At 42.5% G+C, this 20,792-nt stretch overlaps 1 protein-coding gene across 2 annotated transcripts in view; it reads right to left on the reverse strand.

Moving 5' to 3' along the window:
- Nucleotides 1-20,792, reverse strand: part of abl1 (c-abl oncogene 1, non-receptor tyrosine kinase) — a 199,941-nt gene that overhangs the window by 45,605 nt on the left and 133,544 nt on the right. For both annotated transcript variants that reach the window (XM_068012142.1, XM_068012143.1), the window contains exons 2-3: nucleotides 18,909-19,073; nucleotides 17,171-17,466 (exon numbers count right to left, since the gene is read on the reverse strand). In XM_068012142.1, the coding sequence (XP_067868243.1) occupies nucleotides 17,171-17,466; nucleotides 18,909-19,073 (461 nt within the window). The remainder of the gene's footprint in view (nucleotides 1-17,170; nucleotides 17,467-18,908; nucleotides 19,074-20,792) is intronic.

The raw sequence follows: 20,792 nt of genomic DNA on the forward strand, positions 1-20,792 counted from the left end.
AGAATGAGTGTTCTAAGTCTGTAATGGGGGCTTGAACACATGACCTTCTGACTTAGATGCAAGAGTGCTACCAAAATGAGCCATAGCCATATAAACTCATCTCAAATTGCACAACCTCTCTCCTGAGTAACTAACAAGGAACTCACTTCCTGACATAAAATACTGGAAATACTCAGCAGGTCAGACAACATCTATAGAGAGAGAAGCAGAGTTAACGTTATTGCTTTTAATCACTTCCTAACCCCTAGACATCCACAAGACTCCAGCTGAAAGGGTGACGGAATACTCGCCACTTGCCTGAACTTGGCGGGAATGTGGAGTTGAGGTTACAATCAGATCAGCCATGATCTTATTGAATGGCAGAGCAGACTCGAGGGGCTGAGTGGCCGACTCCTGCTCAAGTTCATATGTTTGTATGAATGGGTGCAGCTACAACACTCAAGTAACTTAACAACATCCAGATCAAAGCAGTTCCGTGAACTGGTGGCCCTGTCACTGGATTCAATATCCACCCCCTCCACCACGGTTGCAGTGTGTACAATCTACAGGATACACTGCAGCAACTTGCCACAATACTTAGACAGCACTTCCCCCACTTAAAAGGACAAGAGCAACAATATTGGGAGAGTATTACCTTGGAATTGATGGGCCAAATGGCATCCTTCTGTGCTGTAAATGACTATGACCTTCAAGTCACATGCCATCCAGACTTAGACATACATCACCCACTGTTGCTAGGGCCAGAATCCTGGAATTCCCTCCCAAACATTATGGGAGTATCACAATGACTGCAGTGGTTCAAGGAGAAGGCCCACCATCTTCTCAGGACAAGGGATGGGAAATAAATACAGCCTTGCCAGTGCTGTCAAACCTGAGAACACTTTTTTAAAAACCTTTATTTATATTGTTTTTAACATAGAAAAATGTCCCAAGGGATATCAGAGGCATAAGAGGAGAAAATGGGCTCTGACCCAAAGGAGAAGCAATTAAGAGGGGAGATGAAAAGCTTGGTCAAAGGGGTGGGGTTTAAGGAGCACAGCAGTCTAAGTCTTTCCTTAGAACTCGGTCCTTTAACTCTAGGAACCAGTCTTGTGGTTGTCCTTGCACTACTTTCCTTGTGTCACAGTAATGGTTCATAATATCAGACAGGCGGTAGCATAGTGGTAATGTCACTGGACTAGTAATCCAGAGAGCAGGTTAATGCTCTGGGAACATGGGTTCAAATCCCACCATGGCAGATGGTGAAATTTAAATTTAATTAATAAATCTGGAATTGAAAAAGCTAGTCATTGATGTCCTTTAGGGAAAGGAAATCTGCCATCCTTACCTGGTCTGGCCTACATGTGACTCCAGACACACAGCAGTGTGGTTGACTCTTGAATGCCCTCTGAAATGGCCTAGCCAGCAACGCCCACATCCCACAAATGAATTAAAAAAACTGACTGGAACTGGAGGAACAGAGCAATCAGTGAGTCTTTTGCATAGGATGAGGGAAGGATTGCATCATTTTAATTGTCAATTCAGCTCCTTCACACCACACAACTACTCCTCCAAGCCACCTTGTCCAATGTAATATTCAACAAACAAAGCCAAATGTGAACTTTGATATACTTTGAAAGTGATTTTGAAATATAAAAAAAAAAGTTAGAAATAATCCCTGACATTGCTAATTTCCATTTTCAAACTGAAGACAAAAATAAATCAATCGAATTCAGACTTTGGGGAAACATGCTCAGCCATTATAACAAAGGCCTACACTGCCACAAAATTTTCCTTTTGATGTCAATGGTACAATGATGGACTTCAAGTGCTTTCAGACATCCTGAGGTGGTGAAAGACACTGTACAAATGCAAGTCTTTCTTTTTTTCTATTACACCTCAATACTTTCTCGATTCTTCTACAAATATAAACTTCCGGGGGAGCTCTTCTAATGCCAAATAATAGTGTCACCTACCCAGAAAGAGGGCTATTGTGACAGCCCCTGCTTTTCTCCCAACTACACAGCAACAGAAATATCCTGCATACAATTCAACGAATACATAAAGATAAAATAATGTAGGATTCCCAAAATTTTGTACATGGTATTTCCTGCAACAAATGGGACGAAATCTGACGACCTTATGGAACAAGTATAATTCCCTTATGGACCCAAGAGGCTCTTATTACCTCCCCATTGTGAAAACCAAGGGTATGGACGAAGTAAAATTTATGCTTATACAACTTTTTTCACAGATCGAATGTTGGTGGTAGGCTCTGGATAAGTCCAGATTCAACTTGAAATTTAAGATTTTCTCCTCTCCCCATGTATTTTATAAAACTGAAGACCCCTGAGGTGCCCAAAATTAAGATTCTAAACCAATCTTTTCTTCCAATAAAGAGTCTTAAGTCCGTCAAATAGGGTTCTGACGAAGGGTCATCGATCTGAAATGTTAACTTTGTCTTTCTCCACAGATGCTGCCAGGTCTGCTGAGTAATTCCAGGATATTCTGTATTAATTTGGCTGGTTGGGGGTGCTTATACACTGGGCCAACATACATTTATGATTTGAGGCAATTTCACGCCACCCCCATGGGGAGTAGTTGTGTGAAGAAGCAGAGGTTATGCTTACATGAATTAGTGGTCACATTGGATTAGGTTGTTGCCTTTGGACAGGATGCTGGTGTTGATTCATTTCCTTCTTTCACATTAGCCAATTTTCTCTTCCTGGGATGTGGTTTGGTTGTTCACGGAGGTGGTTTGTGTGCTGTGGCGCTCTAGGCTATACACTCTGGTACATCCCAAACCCAGCATCACACATATCCCAGCATTGTTTTACCCACATTATGGTTGTGGGAAACTTTTTCTTGCTGGTATCAGAGAATTGCCTCCTTGTCTAAGCTGATTTAATACACAATAGAAGCAAAGGCTTCATTTATCAACCCATTCTGGTGAAAGGTTATCAATCTTGAACATTAACCTCGCAGAGGATGCCTGACCTGAATGTTTCCAGCATTTTCTGTTATTAGAGATTTCCAGCATCCACAGTATTTTGCCTTTTGTTAATTTATTGATTTTGTGGCATAAAGGAATGAAGCAACAGACTGAGAAATGCGATCACCTAGAGTATAGTTTACACAGAGCAACTGCTCCACTGATTAGGGCATCAGTTGTGGCTCAGCAGATAGCACTCTCACCTCTGAGTCAGGAGGTTGTGGGTTCCACTCCACAGACTTGAGCACAAAATGCAGGCTGAGACTCCACTGCAGTACTGAGGGAGTGCTGCAATACTGAAGGTGACGTCTTTCTGCTGAGATGTTAAACCAAGATCACATCTGATCTACCACGTGGAGATAAAAGATCATATGGCTGTACTGGAAGAGCAGGGGAGTTCTCCGTGGTATCCTGGCCAATATCTATCCCTCAACCAACACCACTAAAACAGATAAATTTGGTCATTATATTTCTGTTTGTGGGAGCTTAATGTGCACAAATTGGCTGCTGCGCTTTCTACATAACAGTGAGTACGCTTCAAAAGTATTTCATTGGCTGTAAGGTGCTCTGGGAAGTCCTGCTAAAGGTGCTATATAATTTTTTGCCTATGAGAAAGGAGTACAGAAGATCCAAAACATTTGTGTTCAATCAAAATGTTACATTGAGATAAGATTTTAAATCCAGGCCATTTCTTATAAACCCATACAACCAGTCATGGGTTATGCAAAGCATTGCTGTTATGCAAAGTCATGGCAGTAAGGCCTATGAAGCCCAGCAACAAAGTCCTATTTCGGCTTATATTTCTTATCTTGTTTGAAGTTACAGGGCCTGGAGGTTTAGAAAGGGCTGAATAAATCAGTAGACCAACATCTGTTAGTATCAACAAGATGAGTCAGGCAAATTAATCTGGATGTCAATTGAAGCTCCATATCTGGCCGTGAAGCACCGAGGTGGCCCACTTTGGCACAACGCTTTGATATTCGTGCATTGGCATGGGACCACCAAATATATCTCCAACAGGATGTGTATCTGTGTGTTTATATAATGTAACACAAACTACACACACATATATTTCACATTAAAAACAATGCACAACATTAAATTAAGAGTATGGCAGTGGTTATGTTACTAGACTAGCAATCCAGAGGTCTGGACTAATGATCCAGAGGTACAAGTTCAAATCACACCAGAGCAGCTAGGGAATTTAAATTCAACTAATTAAAATCTGGAATAATAGGTTAGCATCATTAATGGTGACCATGAAACTACCGATTGCCATAACAACCCATCTGGTTCACTCATGTCTTTTAGGGAAGGAAATCTTCTGTCCTTCCCCGGGCTGGCCTATATATGATTTCAGAACCACACCAACGTGGTTGACTCTTAACCAACCTCTGAAATGGCCCAGCAAGCCATTCAGCTGTATTCAAGAAAGCAGCTCACCACCCACTTCTCAAGGGTAATTACGGATGTGCAATAAATGCTGGCCTGGCCAGCGATGTCCACATCCCATGCATTAATTAAAAAATAAGGGGAATGGATTTAGTGCCCACAGCTCTTGCTTCACATGCAGATCAGCCAAGCTCAACAGTGATTCCTGGTAGGCGGAACAATCGGAAGGAAATCATCACAGGCTGGTTCTGGGCCATTTTCTGAGCACCATTGCTGAGGCTTGGAAGTGGACACTTTCAACTGCAGATTTTACAAGAGCAAGGGGAGACCAAAAAAACAGACAAGTAACAAACACAAAATATTTCAATTTAAATAAAGGGAGCTTCTTGCTGATGGGCATTGTGCAGATGTTGTACAAAGTAGCCCAGCTACAATATTTCTGCATGCAGGATTTTCCCACATGTCATAGTTGCCAGCTTCTCAGTCAGAAGGTCATGGGTTCAAGTCCCTCTCTAGGACCTCAGTAAATGAAATACAACTCAGAATACTCAGGGAGTGCTGCATTGGCAAAGGTGCCACTGTTCAGATGTATCTGCTTTGTCCTGTGCTATTCAACAAATAGCAAAAATCCACCCACCCCCCCCATCCAAGTGTCCTGCTCAACATTCTCCCCTCAACCAAAAATCATTAATTTACTGCTCTTTGTGGGATCCTGTGTGCAATTGGCTGCCACGTTTGCCCAGACTAGTCCCGGCTCTTCAAGGCAATTCACTGCCCGCAAGACACCTCAAGACATCCCAAGAGATGTGATAAGATACAATATAGATCTTCCTTTCTTTCCTTCCTTCAAAAGCTCACTGCACTGTGAAAACTACATAAAGAGGCCCTGCTTTCTGCGATCTGAGAAAGCTATCCTGTATCCATACCTATCATTACTTCGAAGTATGGCACAAAGTCCTGAAGTGCCAATCAATGTAAATAGTTTGAACCTTGCACCAACTCAGCACGATAAAATGTGGCAATTCTTTGAAATCATTTCCCTCTACTGCTCAAAGTCAGATACTCCTCTGTGAAGAGCTGTGGGATGTTTCACTGCTTTAAAAGGCGCTACATAAATGCAAGCAGCTGTTTTTGTACAGCAGCTTACATGAAACCAATTTGGTTCTGATTTAGATGCAAACCAGCATTTTTTAAAGAAAAAGTTAAAAGTAGTGTGCAAATCACTACATGTTAAAGTCGAATGTTTCAGACTTCGAGAAATTTCAAACCCACTTAACAGTGCGTCAGTTTCTGTTTTAAAAACATAAATTTTCAGGACACAATTGCAATAGTTAATGAAGGATTCTGGCATGGCCGGAACGGTCATAAAGCAACAATGAATTCAGTTCCATTTCAATATTGGGATTTCCTGCAGCATTTCCTCTGTGCAATTACAAAAAGATAATTTAGGTCTGCACGTGCCATTAGTCACATACATCATTTCGCAGTTGGACAACAGACAACTGCAATTTAACGGCATAAATGTTAAAACATCCCAGTGTTTTCTCAAAAATCCAACAATAGCGACTAAACTTCAGAAGTACTTTATTGGCTGTAAAGCACTTTGGGTCATCCTAAAGTCATAGATAGGCTTGATGGCCGGCACAGACACAGTGGGCCAAAGAGCCTGTTTCTGTACTGTATAACTCTGACTATGAAAGGCGCTATATAAATGAAAGTCTTTTCTTTTTCTTTTCAAAAAGCTATGCCAAAGAACACGCAGGGCGGCACAGTGGCTAGCACCGCGACCCGGGTTCAGTTCTGGGTACTGCCTGTACGGAGTTTGCAAGTTCTCCGTGTCTGCGTGGGTTTCCGCCGGGTGCTCTGGTTTCCTCCCACCTCCAAAAGACTTGCCGGTTGATAGGTAAATTGGCCATTGTAAATTGCCCCTAGTGTAGGTAAGTGGTAGGAGAATGGTGGGGATGTGGTAGAGAATATGGGATTAATGTAGGATTAGTATAAATGGCGGCACAGTGTGGCTTTCGTGCAGAGAGATCGACCGTTGACATGCTGTTCTCCCTTCGTCAGATACAGGAGAAATGCTGTGAGCAACAGATGCCCCTTTACATTGCTTTCATTGATCTCACCAAAGCCTTTGACCTTGTCAGCAGACGTGGTCTCTTCAGACTACTAGAAAAGATTGGATGCCCACCAAAGCTGCTAAGTATCATCACCTCATTCCATGACAATATGAAAGGCACAATTCAACATGGTGGATCCTCATCAGACCCCTTTCCTATCCTGAGTGGCGTGAAACAGGGCTGTGTTCTCGCACCCACACTTTTTGGGATTTTCTTCTCCCTGCTGCTTTCACATGCGTTCAAGTCCTCTGAAGAAGGAATTTTCCTCCACACAAGATCAGGGGGTAGGTTGTTCAACCTTGCCCGTCTAAGAGCTAAGTCCAAAGTACGGAAAGTCCTCATCAGGGAACTCCTCTTTGCTGACGATGCTGCTTTAACATCTCACACTGAAGAGTGTCTGCAGAATCTCATCGACAGGTTTGCGGCTGCCTGCAATGAATTTGGCCTAACCATCAGCCTCAAGAAAGCGAACATCATGGGGCAGGATGTCAGAAATGCTCCATCCATCAATATTGGTGACCACACTCTGGAAGTGGTTCAAGAGTTCACCTACCTAGGCTCAACTATCACCAGTAACCTGTCTCTAGATGCAGAAATCAACAAGCGCATGGGAAAGGCTTCCACTGCTATGTCCAGACTGGCCAAGAGAGTGTGGGAAAATGGCGCACTGACACGGAACACAAAAGTCCGAGTGTATCAGGCCTGTGTCCTCAGTACCTTGCTCTATGGCAGCGAGGCCTGGACAACGTATGTCAGCCAAGAGCGACGTCTCAATTCATTCCATCTTCGCTGCCTCCGGAGAATACTTGGCATCAGTTGGCAGGACCGTATCTCCAACACAGAAGTCCTCGAGGCGGCCAACATCCCCAGCTTGTACACACTACTGAGTCGGCGGTGCTTGAGATGGCTTGGCCATGTGAGCCGCATGGAAGATGGCAGGATCCCCAAAGACACATTGTACAGCGAGTTCGCCACTGGTATCAGACCCACCGGCCGTCCATGTCTCCGCTTTAAAGACGTCTGCAAACGCGACATGAAATCCTGTGACATTGATCACAAGTCGTGGGAGTCAGTTGCCAGCGTTCGCCTGAGCTGGCAGGCAGCCATAAAGACGGGGCTAAAATGTGGCGAGTCGAAGAGACTTAGTAGTTGGCAGGAAAAAAGACAGAGGCGCAAGGAGAGAGCCAACTGTGCAACAGCCCTGACAAACAAATTTCTCTGCAGCACCTGTGGAAGAGCCTGTCACTCTAGAATTGGCCTTTATAGCCACTCCAGGCGCTGCTTCACAAACCACTGACCACCTCCAGGCGCGTATCCATTGTCTCTCGAGATAAGGAGGCCCAAAAGAAAAGAAAAGTATAAATGGGTGGTTTTTGGTCGGCACAGACTCGGTGGGCCGGAGGGCCTGTTTCAGTGCTGTATCAATAAATAAATTTTTTTTTAAAATAAACAGAAAATCTCATCGATGCACATGTCATGAGCCACACAGCTCAGCTCAAGAACGAGGCCAAAAACAATTCAACACTTTCAGCAACAGACGGAACAGAAAACAAGAGAATCACAAGCCAATGCTCAGATTTGGCTAAATGGGTGCAGTTTATTTTCAGTCAGTATTTTCCCTGGTGATGGGCTGTCCAAATTTTTACAAAACAACTCAAGAAAAAGCCTATTCAAGAGAGCTAATCAAAGTTCTTTCTTGCTGGTGGGAGCCTCTATGACATTTGCATTTGAATTCCAATTGAAATCTCACATTCGTGATGGTGGTTCAGGAAGCACAAAAGAACCGAGACTAAATCAGCTTCTTGGCCTCCCTGTCAAATGTTACCCCTCATCTGTGCAGTTTATTTTCTAATGGTAACAATGTGATTTTTGCTAACATGTCGTAATCGGATGATACTGACATAGGATCTGAAAGCCTGACACCATGGGTTGGTATTATGCTAACGACTGGTTTCTTTATTGGAGGGGAAAGACAATATCAAGACGTTTAGTACACCACACATAGATCATTTATTGCTGGAGAGATTGAAATCTGGGATTTCCTGTTTACAAGCATACCAAAATAGAAGCTGAGATTCTCCCCCACCCCACCACCCCGCTGACTCAACATTCCAAGTTGAGAGTTCTGAGCCATACAGACGGTCAACTAGGTTCAATCACTGTTCTGTGCTGAGTTAGCTGATTTCAGTTGAGGAAGTGAAAACAAAAAAAAAGACTTGCATTTCCACAGCTCTTTTCACGACCTCAGGATATTCTAAAGTGGTTCACAACCAATGAGGTATTTTTCAAGTGTCGTCACTGTTGTAATGTAGGAAAGGCAGCTTCCAACTTGCCCACAGCAAGCTCCCACAAACAATAGGATAATGAGCAGATAATTTGTTTTAATGATGATTGAGGGATAAATATTGGCCTGGACATCGGAGAGAACTCCCAGGCTCCTCAAAATAGTGGCTGTAGGACTTTATACACCCACCCACGAGGGCAGACGGGATCTTGATTTAACATCCATCGACAAAACAGCATATCTAACAGTGCAGCACTCCCTCAGTACTGCACTGGGAGCATCAGCCCGGATTTTGGTGCTCAACTCCCTGGAGTGGGGTTTTATCTTACAGTCTTATGACTCAGAGGCAAGAGTGCTACCAACTAAGCCACAACTGCCACTTGGTTTCTGTGTCCTCTGAACTAAGCAACAATAAAAATCAGCCCGTGGTTCTTATCCTAATTGTCATTCACTATTTCTGATGGATATTAGAGAGATGCCAAAACTTGGTTTGGCTGTGATACCCTCCAAAGTCAAATAACTGCACAATACTCACTACCTTTGCTCAGAAATGATGACTGGTTCTGGGTGATGTCCACAGATCTATCCCTTGCACCCATCACTGCATTGAGAGCAGGGGAACACACCTGAAAGTAACAGTGCTGACATGATACTACCAACTTTGTTGGTGTTCTCTAGACTGCCACTTACCCAGAATAAGAAGTCCAGTGCCCACATTTTATCTGTGCATGTTCAGTTATCCAGCTCAGTGGGTAAATCAAGCAGCATCATTCATATAACAGAGAATGACATGCATGAGCCAGCGTTTGGAGAGGGAAGGGATGAGAACAGACAAGACTGCTCTAGCCCTTTGGATTATCAACACTTTCCAACTGGCTCCTTTCTCTATTCTCCGGATTTTCCTCTGGCTGCAAGAGTTCCACCACTTCACAGAGACCTTCGGTCACTGCTCTAACTAAACCCTTCAAGTCCTCTGTAATCACTTCTCATTTCCATACATAGGTATTTGAACAAGAAAAATACAAATGAAATACTGAACAGCACCTCAGGGTGATTGATCTGAACACATACAAAGCTCTGAATTTGAGACATTAAAAACTAATCTCCCAACGTTCAACATACAGAATTCCCAGATCCAGACTCTTTCACTCCACTTGATAATTCACAACATGCAGATACTGAAGAGGAGCCAGTGATGGACTGATTTGGGTTTTCTCCCAGTCCAGTAACTAGCAATCCTTATAATGTGCTTTGCTAAAAGGAGGCTGAGGATCAAATTGTTGAAATTACAGCTCAACGTTCATTGTGGACAGTTGCAGGAATAAACGTTCAATTTTAAAAACATTTACAGACAAAAAGCTAGCGTCTTGATTAAGAGGGCAGATGCGAGGGAATTCAAACACCATTCTCAGAAATTCCTTCTCACCTCCCTCTTGTTCAATTTACAGCCTTTTCTATTCCTAATTTCTTGATTCTGATTTCAGTTTGTTATTGGCAGCTGCCTGGAATGAATCATTCACATGGTCTTCGTAGGGTCTGGGGACCTGACACGTCACAGTCCCTCAAGACTGCCTTTGGACTTAAGCTAGGCCACAATATCCCTGCTTGCCTTCAAAAACATATAAAAAGTGACCCTCCTTCCCCAGAAGGCAAAGCATAGAGTTTTACACAAAATGTAGTCTCTCCTCCCACTATCCTTTTTTCAGCCATTCATGGGATGTGGGTGTTGCTGGTAAGGATTTCTTCTCCATCCCTAATTGCCCTTGAGAAGGTGCTGGTGAGCCACCTTCTTGAACCACTGCAGTTCACGTGGTGAGGGTTCACCCGTAGTAATGTTAGGTTGGGAGGGACGTTCCAGGATTTTGGCCCATAAAACATGAAGGAACGGCGAGATATCTCCATTCCAAGTGACAATCATCCTTAAACCGGGGGCAGTGGGAGCGAGCAGCAAATTCAGTTTGGTAAACAGCTCCCTTTCACAGTGTTTCAATGAAACGTATGGCCAATTCCAGATTAGGATACTGCTGAGAAATCTTATTAAAAAGCTGTAAGCCTGAGACTGAACTGCACCGAATACTGGAAGTACATCCCCAAACTGAATTTCCATTCCAAAACATTTCATATTGAGAAGTAAAACATTCACACCGAGAGCAATTTCAGGGAAGCAACATCTGAATCTGATTTGTTTGAGATTTACTGCATTTGCTTCTCATTTTATGTCCTTCCCCCCCTCTTCAATTCTACACATCCATTGTGTTAAATTACCAATAATGGAATAATGCCATAGATTCTTCTAGAAACTCAACTATTTATTCTAAAGCTTTGGATACAAATGACTAGATACGTCAGAGCAACGATCGAATTTCTTTAAAACTATGCAATAATAATATTACTTCCGGCATCTGACCATAACAAAGCTTACTTGCAAGAAAGAATTTTCCAATGCGTGAATCATTTTTTCTTCCTGTCTAGGCACATTGCCTATTTAATACACTCCAAAATTAAATAGTTTATAACCTCTATCAGCTGTGATTAAAATAAAGTGGCGCTTGAGTTCAGCTGGCAAGTATTTGTTCAGCACTGTTAGATCGTTTGGTACTGTAAATGAGCTTCAAGTGCAAAAAGAATATGTAGTTTGCTCTGTCAGTGTTGGGCAGAATGAACATAGTCTGCCCAAGTAATGTCAGTCTGACTTGTACTGTCTCTCAGGCAGGTCATGGCGTCAAGTCTCACACCAATAAATCAACCAAAGGTCCCAGCAATTTGGTCTTTTGGGACACTTTAGCTGTGTACTTTAGAGATTATGGGACACAAAGTTTAAAGCAATGTTCCACTTCAGTTGCATGCATCCCAGGTTGCAGACAGAAACAGATCCTGGGTGCTGTGATTTAGGATTTATGCATCAGTGAGACCACTGCACTGAAAACAGACCGGAGAAAGTCAAAGTACACCGAGTTGTCTGTGTTTCCTGAACTGGATTGTTTCCACACTAATTGGTTTAGGTGGACTCTAGTGCAGACAATGAGAGAAGGGGCATTTTGTTGTCTTGTTTGAATGAGATATAAGTCTGCTTCTGATGAAGTGTCTCATTGTAAAAGAGGATGTAAAAGTCCCCATGGCATAACTGGAAGAGGAGCTGGGACGTCTTCCTCAAACACAGGTTTGATTAGTTGCTCATTTCATTATTGTCTGGGATCTTGCTGTGCATTAAACTGTTGCCACATTGACCTAAGTGATAGTTGCCGCATTTCAAAATAATTCACTGTATGCGAGTTGCTCTGAGACACTGCTGAGAGATGTGAAAAGTCACTGTAAAAAATACAAGTCTCTCTTTCTCTATCAGCCTCTGCAGGATGTTGCTGCGTTCAATTTGATATCTTTCAATATTTTTCTCATGGCTTCAAATTGCACTGTGCTGACTGCATCACAAGTAAAGGCTCTGATTACCCGAACAGCATTATAAATCCATGGCAGTGTCAGAATCATTGCTCTACGTTAGAGCTAAACTGTGAATTCAGGAAGGTCAGACAGTTACAGGAAATAAAACTGCAGAGATGGTTAGGATACGAATATTTTTCTTCCATTGTAATCTTCATAGAGGTCATCAAATAGGACTTGGAGGAAAATCAGGTTCTGCACTGCAAGCGTATACAAGATTCTGCATGTGGTTACCTATATGATAACATTTCTTTCAGTGTTGTAAAGCTACATGCCAGGCAATGTTCAAAAAGTTATAAACATATCCCCAGAGCAAAAAGGGAAAACCTTAGGCAACAAGTCATATTCAACATTTATGTGGGTGGACACTTGCATTATGACTGTAATCAGACCCTCTGCACAGAGGCCTCGGTGGAGGTGGGGGTGGGGTGGGGGGGGCCTGTATTCAGGGTGTTCAAACACCCCTAGAAATTCCAATAATTTTTAAAAGAAAATTGGAACACTTCTTCTTTGCAAAGGACACACCTCAGATGACCTGACAGAACCCAGAAAGAATATATATTCCTCCAGGGCTAGTCAGTTCCATAATTCGACCAGTGAAAACCGATTATTTGGAACTGCGCCTCTAAGCGTTCACTGGGATATCACAGCAGATACACTAACACACAAACAGCATTTGGATTGGTTGCTTTAGAGTGTTTCGCCGACAACTATTTTCCTTGAATTTCCTTTAATTTGCTTTATTTGAATTAGCAACACAGGAACATTAGGAACAGGAGGCCATTCAGCCCCTCAAGACTGCTTCACCTCAGTTAGCTCACAGCTGATCTGTACCTCACATCCATTCACCTGCCTTTGCTCTATATCCCTTGATACAGTTGCCTGACAAAAACCTATCAACCTCAATCTTGAGAGCTCCAAGTTTCCCCCAGGAGAGTTCCAAATTGTTAGATTAATGGAAGCAATGATATGTCAATTAGAATATGACTTATTGCCTAAGGTTTTTCCCTTTGCTCTGGGGGAATGTTTATAATTTCTTGAACATTGCTTGACAGGTAGTTTAATACACTGAAAGCAATTTGATCAAAAAGACAACCACATGCAGAACCTTGTATACACTCCCAGTCTGGAACCTGATTTTTCTCCAAGTCCTAGTTGATGACCTCTATGAAGATTACGATGGAAGAAAAGCATTTGTATTTGAAATTTGTGTAAAACAGATCTTTTGAAGTAGAATTGTTTGGCCTGGGAAACTCACACCAAATTGGGGCATAGTTAATACAAAGGAAGAATGGAACAATAAACAAGATAGTAATAACCTTGCAGAATGGGTGTGTAATTAGCAAATGAATTTCAATATAGATAAGTGTGAGGTGATGCTCTTTGGTAGAAAGAATAAGGAGGCTGCATACTACTTGGATAATAAGTGTCGAAATGGAGTAGAGCAGCAAACAGGTCCAGGGGTACATTTAAAGAAATAATTACAAGTAGTGACACAGGTTAATAAGGCCATACAAAAACAAACATGAGCTAAGGGCTGTAAATATGATGGTCATCAATAAATCCAATAGGAGTTCGCAAGAGGTTTTTTTACCCAAAGCATGGTTAGACTGTGTAACTCGCTACCACAAGTAGTTCAGGCCAACAGTATAGATGCATTTAAGGGGAAGCTAGACAAACACATCAGGGATAAAAACAAGAAATGCTGGAAATACTCAGCAGGTCTGGCAGCATCTGTGGAGAGAGAAGCAGAGTTAATGTTTCAGGTCAGTGACCCTTCTTCAGAACTGGCAAATATTAGAAATGTAAAAGGGCGGCACAGTGGCGCAGTGGTTAGCACTGCAGCCTCACAGCTCCAGGAACCCGGGTTCGATTCTGGGTACTGCCTGTGCGGAGTTTGCAAGTTCTCCCTGTGTCTGCGTGGGTTTCCTCCGGGTGCTCCGGTTTCCTCCCACACGCCAAAGACTTGCATGTTGATAGGTTAATTGGCCATCATAAATTGCCCCTAGTATAGGTAGGTGGTAGGGAAATATACAGGGACAGGTGGGGATGTGATAGGAATACGGGATTAGTGTAGGATTAGTATAAATGGGTGGTTGATGGTCGGCACAGACTCGGTGGGCCGAAGGGCCTGTTAAAGTGCTGTATCTCTAAACTAAACTAAAAGGTTATAAGCAAGTAAAGTGGGGGTGGGGCAACAGATAACAAAGGAGAAGGTGTAGATAGGACAAGTTTTGTTTTTATTTCAGATTTCCAGCATCCGCAGTATTTTGCTTTTAAACACATCAGGGAGAAAGGAATAAAATGTTATATAGGTGCTCCAGTTTCCTCCCACAGCCAAAGACTTGCAGGTTGATAGGTAAATTGGCCATTATAAATTGCCCCTAGTATAGGTAGGTGGTAGGGAAATATAGGGACAGGTGGGGATGTGGTAGGAATATGGGATTAACGTAGGATTAGTATAAATGGGTGGTTGATGGTCGGCACAGACTCGGTGGGCCGAAGGGCCTGTTTCAGTGCTGTATCTCTAAATAAATAAATAGCTAGGATGAGATGAAGAGGGGTGGGAGGATGATCAAGTTGAGCATTGATACCAACATAAACCAGTTGGGCCAAATGGTCCGTTACTGTGCCGGAGACTCGATGTAACCATCTCTCCCCCTGCCCCCCACCCCCCCCAAAAAATACTATCTATGCCTCTGCTTCTCGAGAAGGGCAGGCCAGGAAATCACTGACGTGCAGCCCATGATATTTTATTCACAATGGACTCAGTACTACAATAAAAGTTAAAAAAAATACACAGTATGGTAAACAAGTGAAAAAGGTGGATCACTCATTTTTAAGTACTGTGTTCCAGATTCTCCTTGTAGACTGCCAAAAAAAATGCACAGAACTCCCTCAGAATAACAATTTTTCCAAAGATTTTCATCCTTACAGATGATGATATTCCACCTCCCCCACCCCCCTCACATCCTATAACGCCCTTATATAAATACTGAGCATGCTGGAAATACTGAGCAGGTCAGCCAGGATGTGTGGAGAGCGCAGGCAGGCAGTGGACATCCCCGGACAGAAATGTCAACATTCTGAAGAAGGATCTAGACCTGAAACATTGACCTCTCCTTCAGATGCTGACTGACTGCTGTACTGGACCAGATTTCCAGCATTTGCAGTTTCCTATTTTTATTTTCACAGGATTCGAAAACACCTCCTCAATTCTTTTTTTATACAGCTCTCCAGGACCCGAGGTTTCCAGCTAAAAAAGTAAATCAAGATTTAAAATAATACTTTCGTTTTCTACACTGGCATACAGTATGTACAATCCAGACACTGCATTAGACTCTTACCAGACTATGTCTGAAGGGATGAAGGATATCTTCATTCAAAGAACAAATACAGCACCTTAGCATGAGCAATCTACCTCACTTCCTCATTCATTTCTCATTGCGCTCTGCCCATTATTATGTCTATATGCTGGGTTCACTCTCCTGAACAGCATTTTAAGATAAGAATGGACCTACCTATCTAGGAATATACAGCTTCCAACCGAACTCTGCAAACTGCATTTCTAGACAGATGATATAATGTGTAACTACAAGGATTACTCCAGGTTTATATAGGAAATGCTGCACTGTCAAAGGTACTAATAAACACCAACAAAAACAGATTCACTGTTCATTCATTCATCTCATTGCTTTTTGTGGAATCTTACTGTGTACAAAACGGCTGTCATTTTTGCCCATATAACCAACAAGGCAATTCAAAGTAATTCATTGCGTGTAAAGCAGTTGAGATGCTTGAGGTGCAAGATAAACCACTGTCTAAATAGTTGTCTATCTTGAATACCAGAAGTTTGACGATAGAGTAGTTATTCATCCAATTATGTGACCTGCAGATTAATTTGGATCATTGTTCCCACCAGAACAGGACAGAATACATAATTTAAAATCTTAATTTTGCTATTTTCAAAACGTATCCCCTTGAAGTTTTCTTGTGTGAGCACCCTGAAACCTGGTCACATTCTGAATGAACAGCATGTGCCGTGTATGGATGGAAGGATCCTGGACACTGAATATACATCAGTGCACAGCAGATAAATCTTTTATGATCATTCCGTTTCCTTCATCTAGCCTCTGGTACACAACATTTGGAGCGTAGAGTACAGTCCTACTCTCCATGTTACAAAAAGGATGTAGAGGCACTGGAGAAGGTGTAAAAAAGATTTACAAGCATGATACCAAAACTGAGAGGTTATAACTATCAGGAAAGATTGAACAGGCTGGGTCTCATTTCTTTAGAAAAGAGAAGGCTGAGAGATGACCTGATAGAGGTCTTTAAGATTATGAAAAGGTTTGATAAATGGAAACATTTCTATGTCTACCCTGTGAGGGAGACCAGAACTAGGGTCATAAATATAAGATAGTCACTAACAAATAATCCAATAGAGAATTCAGGAGAAACTTTTTTAAAAAATTTATTCATGGGATGTAGCGGTCACTGGCAAGGCCAAAATTTATTGTCCATTCGTAATTGCCTTTGAGAAAGTGGCAGTGAACCACTGAGGTCCACGTGGTGTCGGTACTCCTACTGTGCTGTGAGGTTTACCCACACAGTGGTGAGAACACAGAGCTCACTAATTATCTATAGCACAGATAGATTTAACAGGAAGCTGAATAAATAAATGAAGGAGAAAGGAATAGAAGGGTATTCTGATGGATTGAGAGGAAGAGAGGCAGAAGGAAGCTCACTTGAAGGATAAAAACCAGCATGGAACCAGTTGGACTGAATGTCCTGTTTGTGCTGTAAATGTAATTTTATTTACAAACATCTGATGACCAAGTTACATGAGGCACCAGGAAGCCCTCATCGATAATTAGTTCTCCATAGCAACCTTGATCGTTAATCCAAAAGCAAATGTAACATTTCTCAGCATGCCAAAGTCAATAGCTTTGAGTGGAGACGTACCTTTCCATCAGACGCAGTGTTTATCCTGTAGTGGTATACCCTTCCTTCATAACGAAGTGATATGGATCTTTGTCCAGGGCTACTTTCACTCTCCCGCACCAGAAAACTCCCATTGATGCCACTGCTAAGGAGGTACTCTGCAGCATTGCGCGAGACTGGTCCATGGTACCAGGAGTGTTTCTCTAGACTGTTAACGGGTGTAATGTAGTTGCTAGGAACCCAGCCCTGTCCATTTTTAGTCTGAGCCTCACACCATTCTCCGTTGTGGTTGTAGCCCAAAACACGAAGCTTTTCACCTGCCAGAAAGAGAATCTATTAGCAGAGTGCATAAGTTGCTGTGTTACACACTCGACAAAAGTAATGCCATTTTCTGAACAGCAACCTGTTTTTTTTTGCATGCTTAGATGTCGTCGTACATTGTATTTTTTGAATCTGCTGCACTGCCATTGTCCGCTATATTTCTGGATCTAGCTTTGAATATCCTTTCAACTTTACATGCACAACTCTTGGCTCTCCCCAGCCTCCACTTCCCCAAATATCCAGCTGTCTCCCTTAGTCAGTACAGTCACAAGATAATGCCACTGACCAATCTTACTCTGTGGCTGACCCGCCAGGAGGAGCACCTGTATGCTGTCGAACAGGCTTGCTTCCCATCCAGTTGTCCCCCCCATTTCCCTGATCTGGGCAAGAGAGACAAATGCAAACACCAGCTGTAAACATCAGCCCAGACCAAGGCTGGATTTACACTGCACCCTTAGAAAACTCTAAACAGATGTGAAATGGTCTCCCAAAAACCATGGGAGTTGGGTTTACACCTCAAAGTTTCAGTGTGGCTGGTAGTCTTCGCTTTTGCACTGATGTACACCCAAAACCCCTTTGCATCAAGGGCAAAACTTCAGGCTAACATTCAGATTCAGGAATACTGTCTGCTATTACAAACTAGAAACCAGATGCAATAAAGGCAAGTCTTGATTCCCGACTCAGATATGATGGGCCAAGTGGCCTCTTTTTGCGCCGTAAACTTTCTATGATTCTATGATTATTCAGGATACATCGAATCAAACTATACATTCTATTTGCACATCTCCATAACGAGAGGAGGCCAATACTAAATATTTGGGAAGACTATAAAAGGAAGGGGCTACATTTAGAGAGAAAAATGGTAAATTCTGAATTTGTGATTTTTTTTTTTTTGAGCACAAAAAACAAACTACAATATCTCCACTATCTAATGGTAGATGTAGGTATCAACAGAGAGAAAACAGTTTTCTATTTTGGAATATTGACCAGCACTTAAATATGAAGAAGTTCACTTACAAACATCAGCACAGAAAAACATTATAGGAACCACACTTAAGAAAATATTACAACCAAGTTACAAAATGGCATGGATCCAAGGGTAATTTTGGATGCCAAATTGAGACTGCCACATTGGTGGCAAACCAAAACCCATTTAACATCTTCAGAACTTATAATTTTTCCCCTTCACCACAAAGTCAGCTTATACAAGCAGAATATCTATCGACAGGAATTTAGTGACCTCGCGTGATGGCCTAGGTTAACATGCAGTATTCCTTTTGCGTTCACAACTACCTTCTCCTCGTGCTATTCCTTGCCACCTGCCACTGCCTCACCCCACCACACTCTGGCTCTCAAGTATATTCTAGCTGTGTATCAAGTTCAATGACCATAAATATATCTGGCAATTTCTTTTGGAAGCATGCGATTTGCTGCTCACCTTTGGTTATGCTGAGTGTATTGTCCCCGCTGGCAACAAAGTCATACAGTGCAACAAAGAGGTTGGGGTCATTTTCACTGGGACAAGCAAGCAAGTTCTCTTTGGAGTTCCACCGGGCAGCCTCGTTCAGGCCCTGTGACTCGAAATCTGGACGGTGCAGGGCTTCTAGAAAGAAAACAGAACTAAAATTATAACAGTGCACATAACGCAATAAACCACCCAGTTAAATCCTGCAACATCAGTCAGATGGTGGCCATTCACTTCAATTACCAGTCCTTGTAATATTACACTGACCTCATTCCACAAAAAACTTCCAACAGCTGGTAAAATCACTAGGGCTTTCAAGTTCGCACTGATAATTATAATTATACGTGTTTTTAAAGATACTTAACAAGGATTTGAAAGGAAATATGTCTCCAGGATTCAAAGGATTTGTGTGACATCTGACTGTTGCCTTCTTGAGATTCCCCTCATAATATTCTAAGCCTGATACTACACAGACTACATAGTCTAGAAAACTGGGATGCCCAAACTGTGGCCCATGGTGACATGCGGCCATTTCATCCTGACCCATGAACCCAGGGAATTTGTTTAATTTGAACTTAAAATTCCCCTTTGGTGAATTTACTCATTTGGTTTTTGTAGACCTGGAGATTTGGAAAGGGTTGTTCTCATGCTGCTGGCTCATAGAAACATAGAAAAATAGGAGCAGGAGTAGGCCATTTGGCCCTTCGAGCTTACTCCACCATTCAATACGGTCATGGCTGATCATCCAAACTTAGTAACCTGTTCCCACTTTCCCCCCGTATCCCTTGATCCCTTTAGCCATAAGAACTATATCTAACTCTTTCTTGAATATATTTAATGATTTGGCCTCAACTGCTTTCCGTGGTAGAGAATTCCACAGGTTCACCACTCTCTGGGTGAAGAAATCCCTCCTCATCTTAGTCCTAAATGGCTTACCCCTTATCCTTAGACTGTGACCCCTGGTCCTGGACTCCCCCACCATCGGGAACATCCTTCCTGTATCTAGTCTGTCCAGTCCTGTTAGAATTTTGTAGGTTTCTATGAGATTCCCTCTCATTCTTCTAAACTCTAGCGATTACAAGCCTAATCGACCCAATCTTTCTTCCTGCCATCCCCGGAATCAGTCTGGTGAACCTTTGCTGCACTCTCTCCATAGCAAGAACATCCTTCCTCAGCGAAGGAGACCAAAACTGCACACAATACTCCAGATGTGGTCTCACCAAGGCCTTGTATAATTGCAGCAAGACATCCTTGCTCCTGTACTCAAATCCTCTCACTATGTAGGCCAACATACCATTGGCCTTCTCAACTGCCTGCTGCACCTGCATGCTTACTTTCAGTGACCGGTGCACACGGACCAGGTCTTGCTGCACCTCCCCCTTTTCCAATCTATCGCCGTTCAGATAATAATCTGCCTTTCTGTTTTTGCCACTAAAGTGGATAAGCTTACATTTATCGACATTATACTGCATCTGCCATGTATTTTCCCACACACTCAACCTGTACAAATTACACTAGAGCTTCTCTGCATCCTCCTCACAGCTCACACTCCCGCCCAGCTTTGTCGTCTGCAAACTTGAATATATTACATTTAATTCCCTCATCTATATCATTAATATATATCGTGAATAGCGGGGGTCCTAGCACTGATCCCTGCAGTACCCCACTAGTCACTGCCTGCCACTCGGAAAAAGATCTATTGATTCCTACTCTGTTTCCTGTCTGCCAAACAGTTCTCTATACACATCAGTACCTTACCCCCAATCCCACGTGCTTTAATTTTGCACGCTAATCTCTTATGTGGGACCTGATCAAAAGCCTTCTGAAAGTCCAAATACAAGCTCATTCATGGACTAA

This window comes from Heterodontus francisci, chromosome 32, assembly GCF_036365525.1.
Source record: "Heterodontus francisci isolate sHetFra1 chromosome 32, sHetFra1.hap1, whole genome shotgun sequence".
NCBI classification, from domain to species: Eukaryota; Metazoa; Chordata; class Chondrichthyes; order Heterodontiformes; family Heterodontidae; genus Heterodontus; species Heterodontus francisci.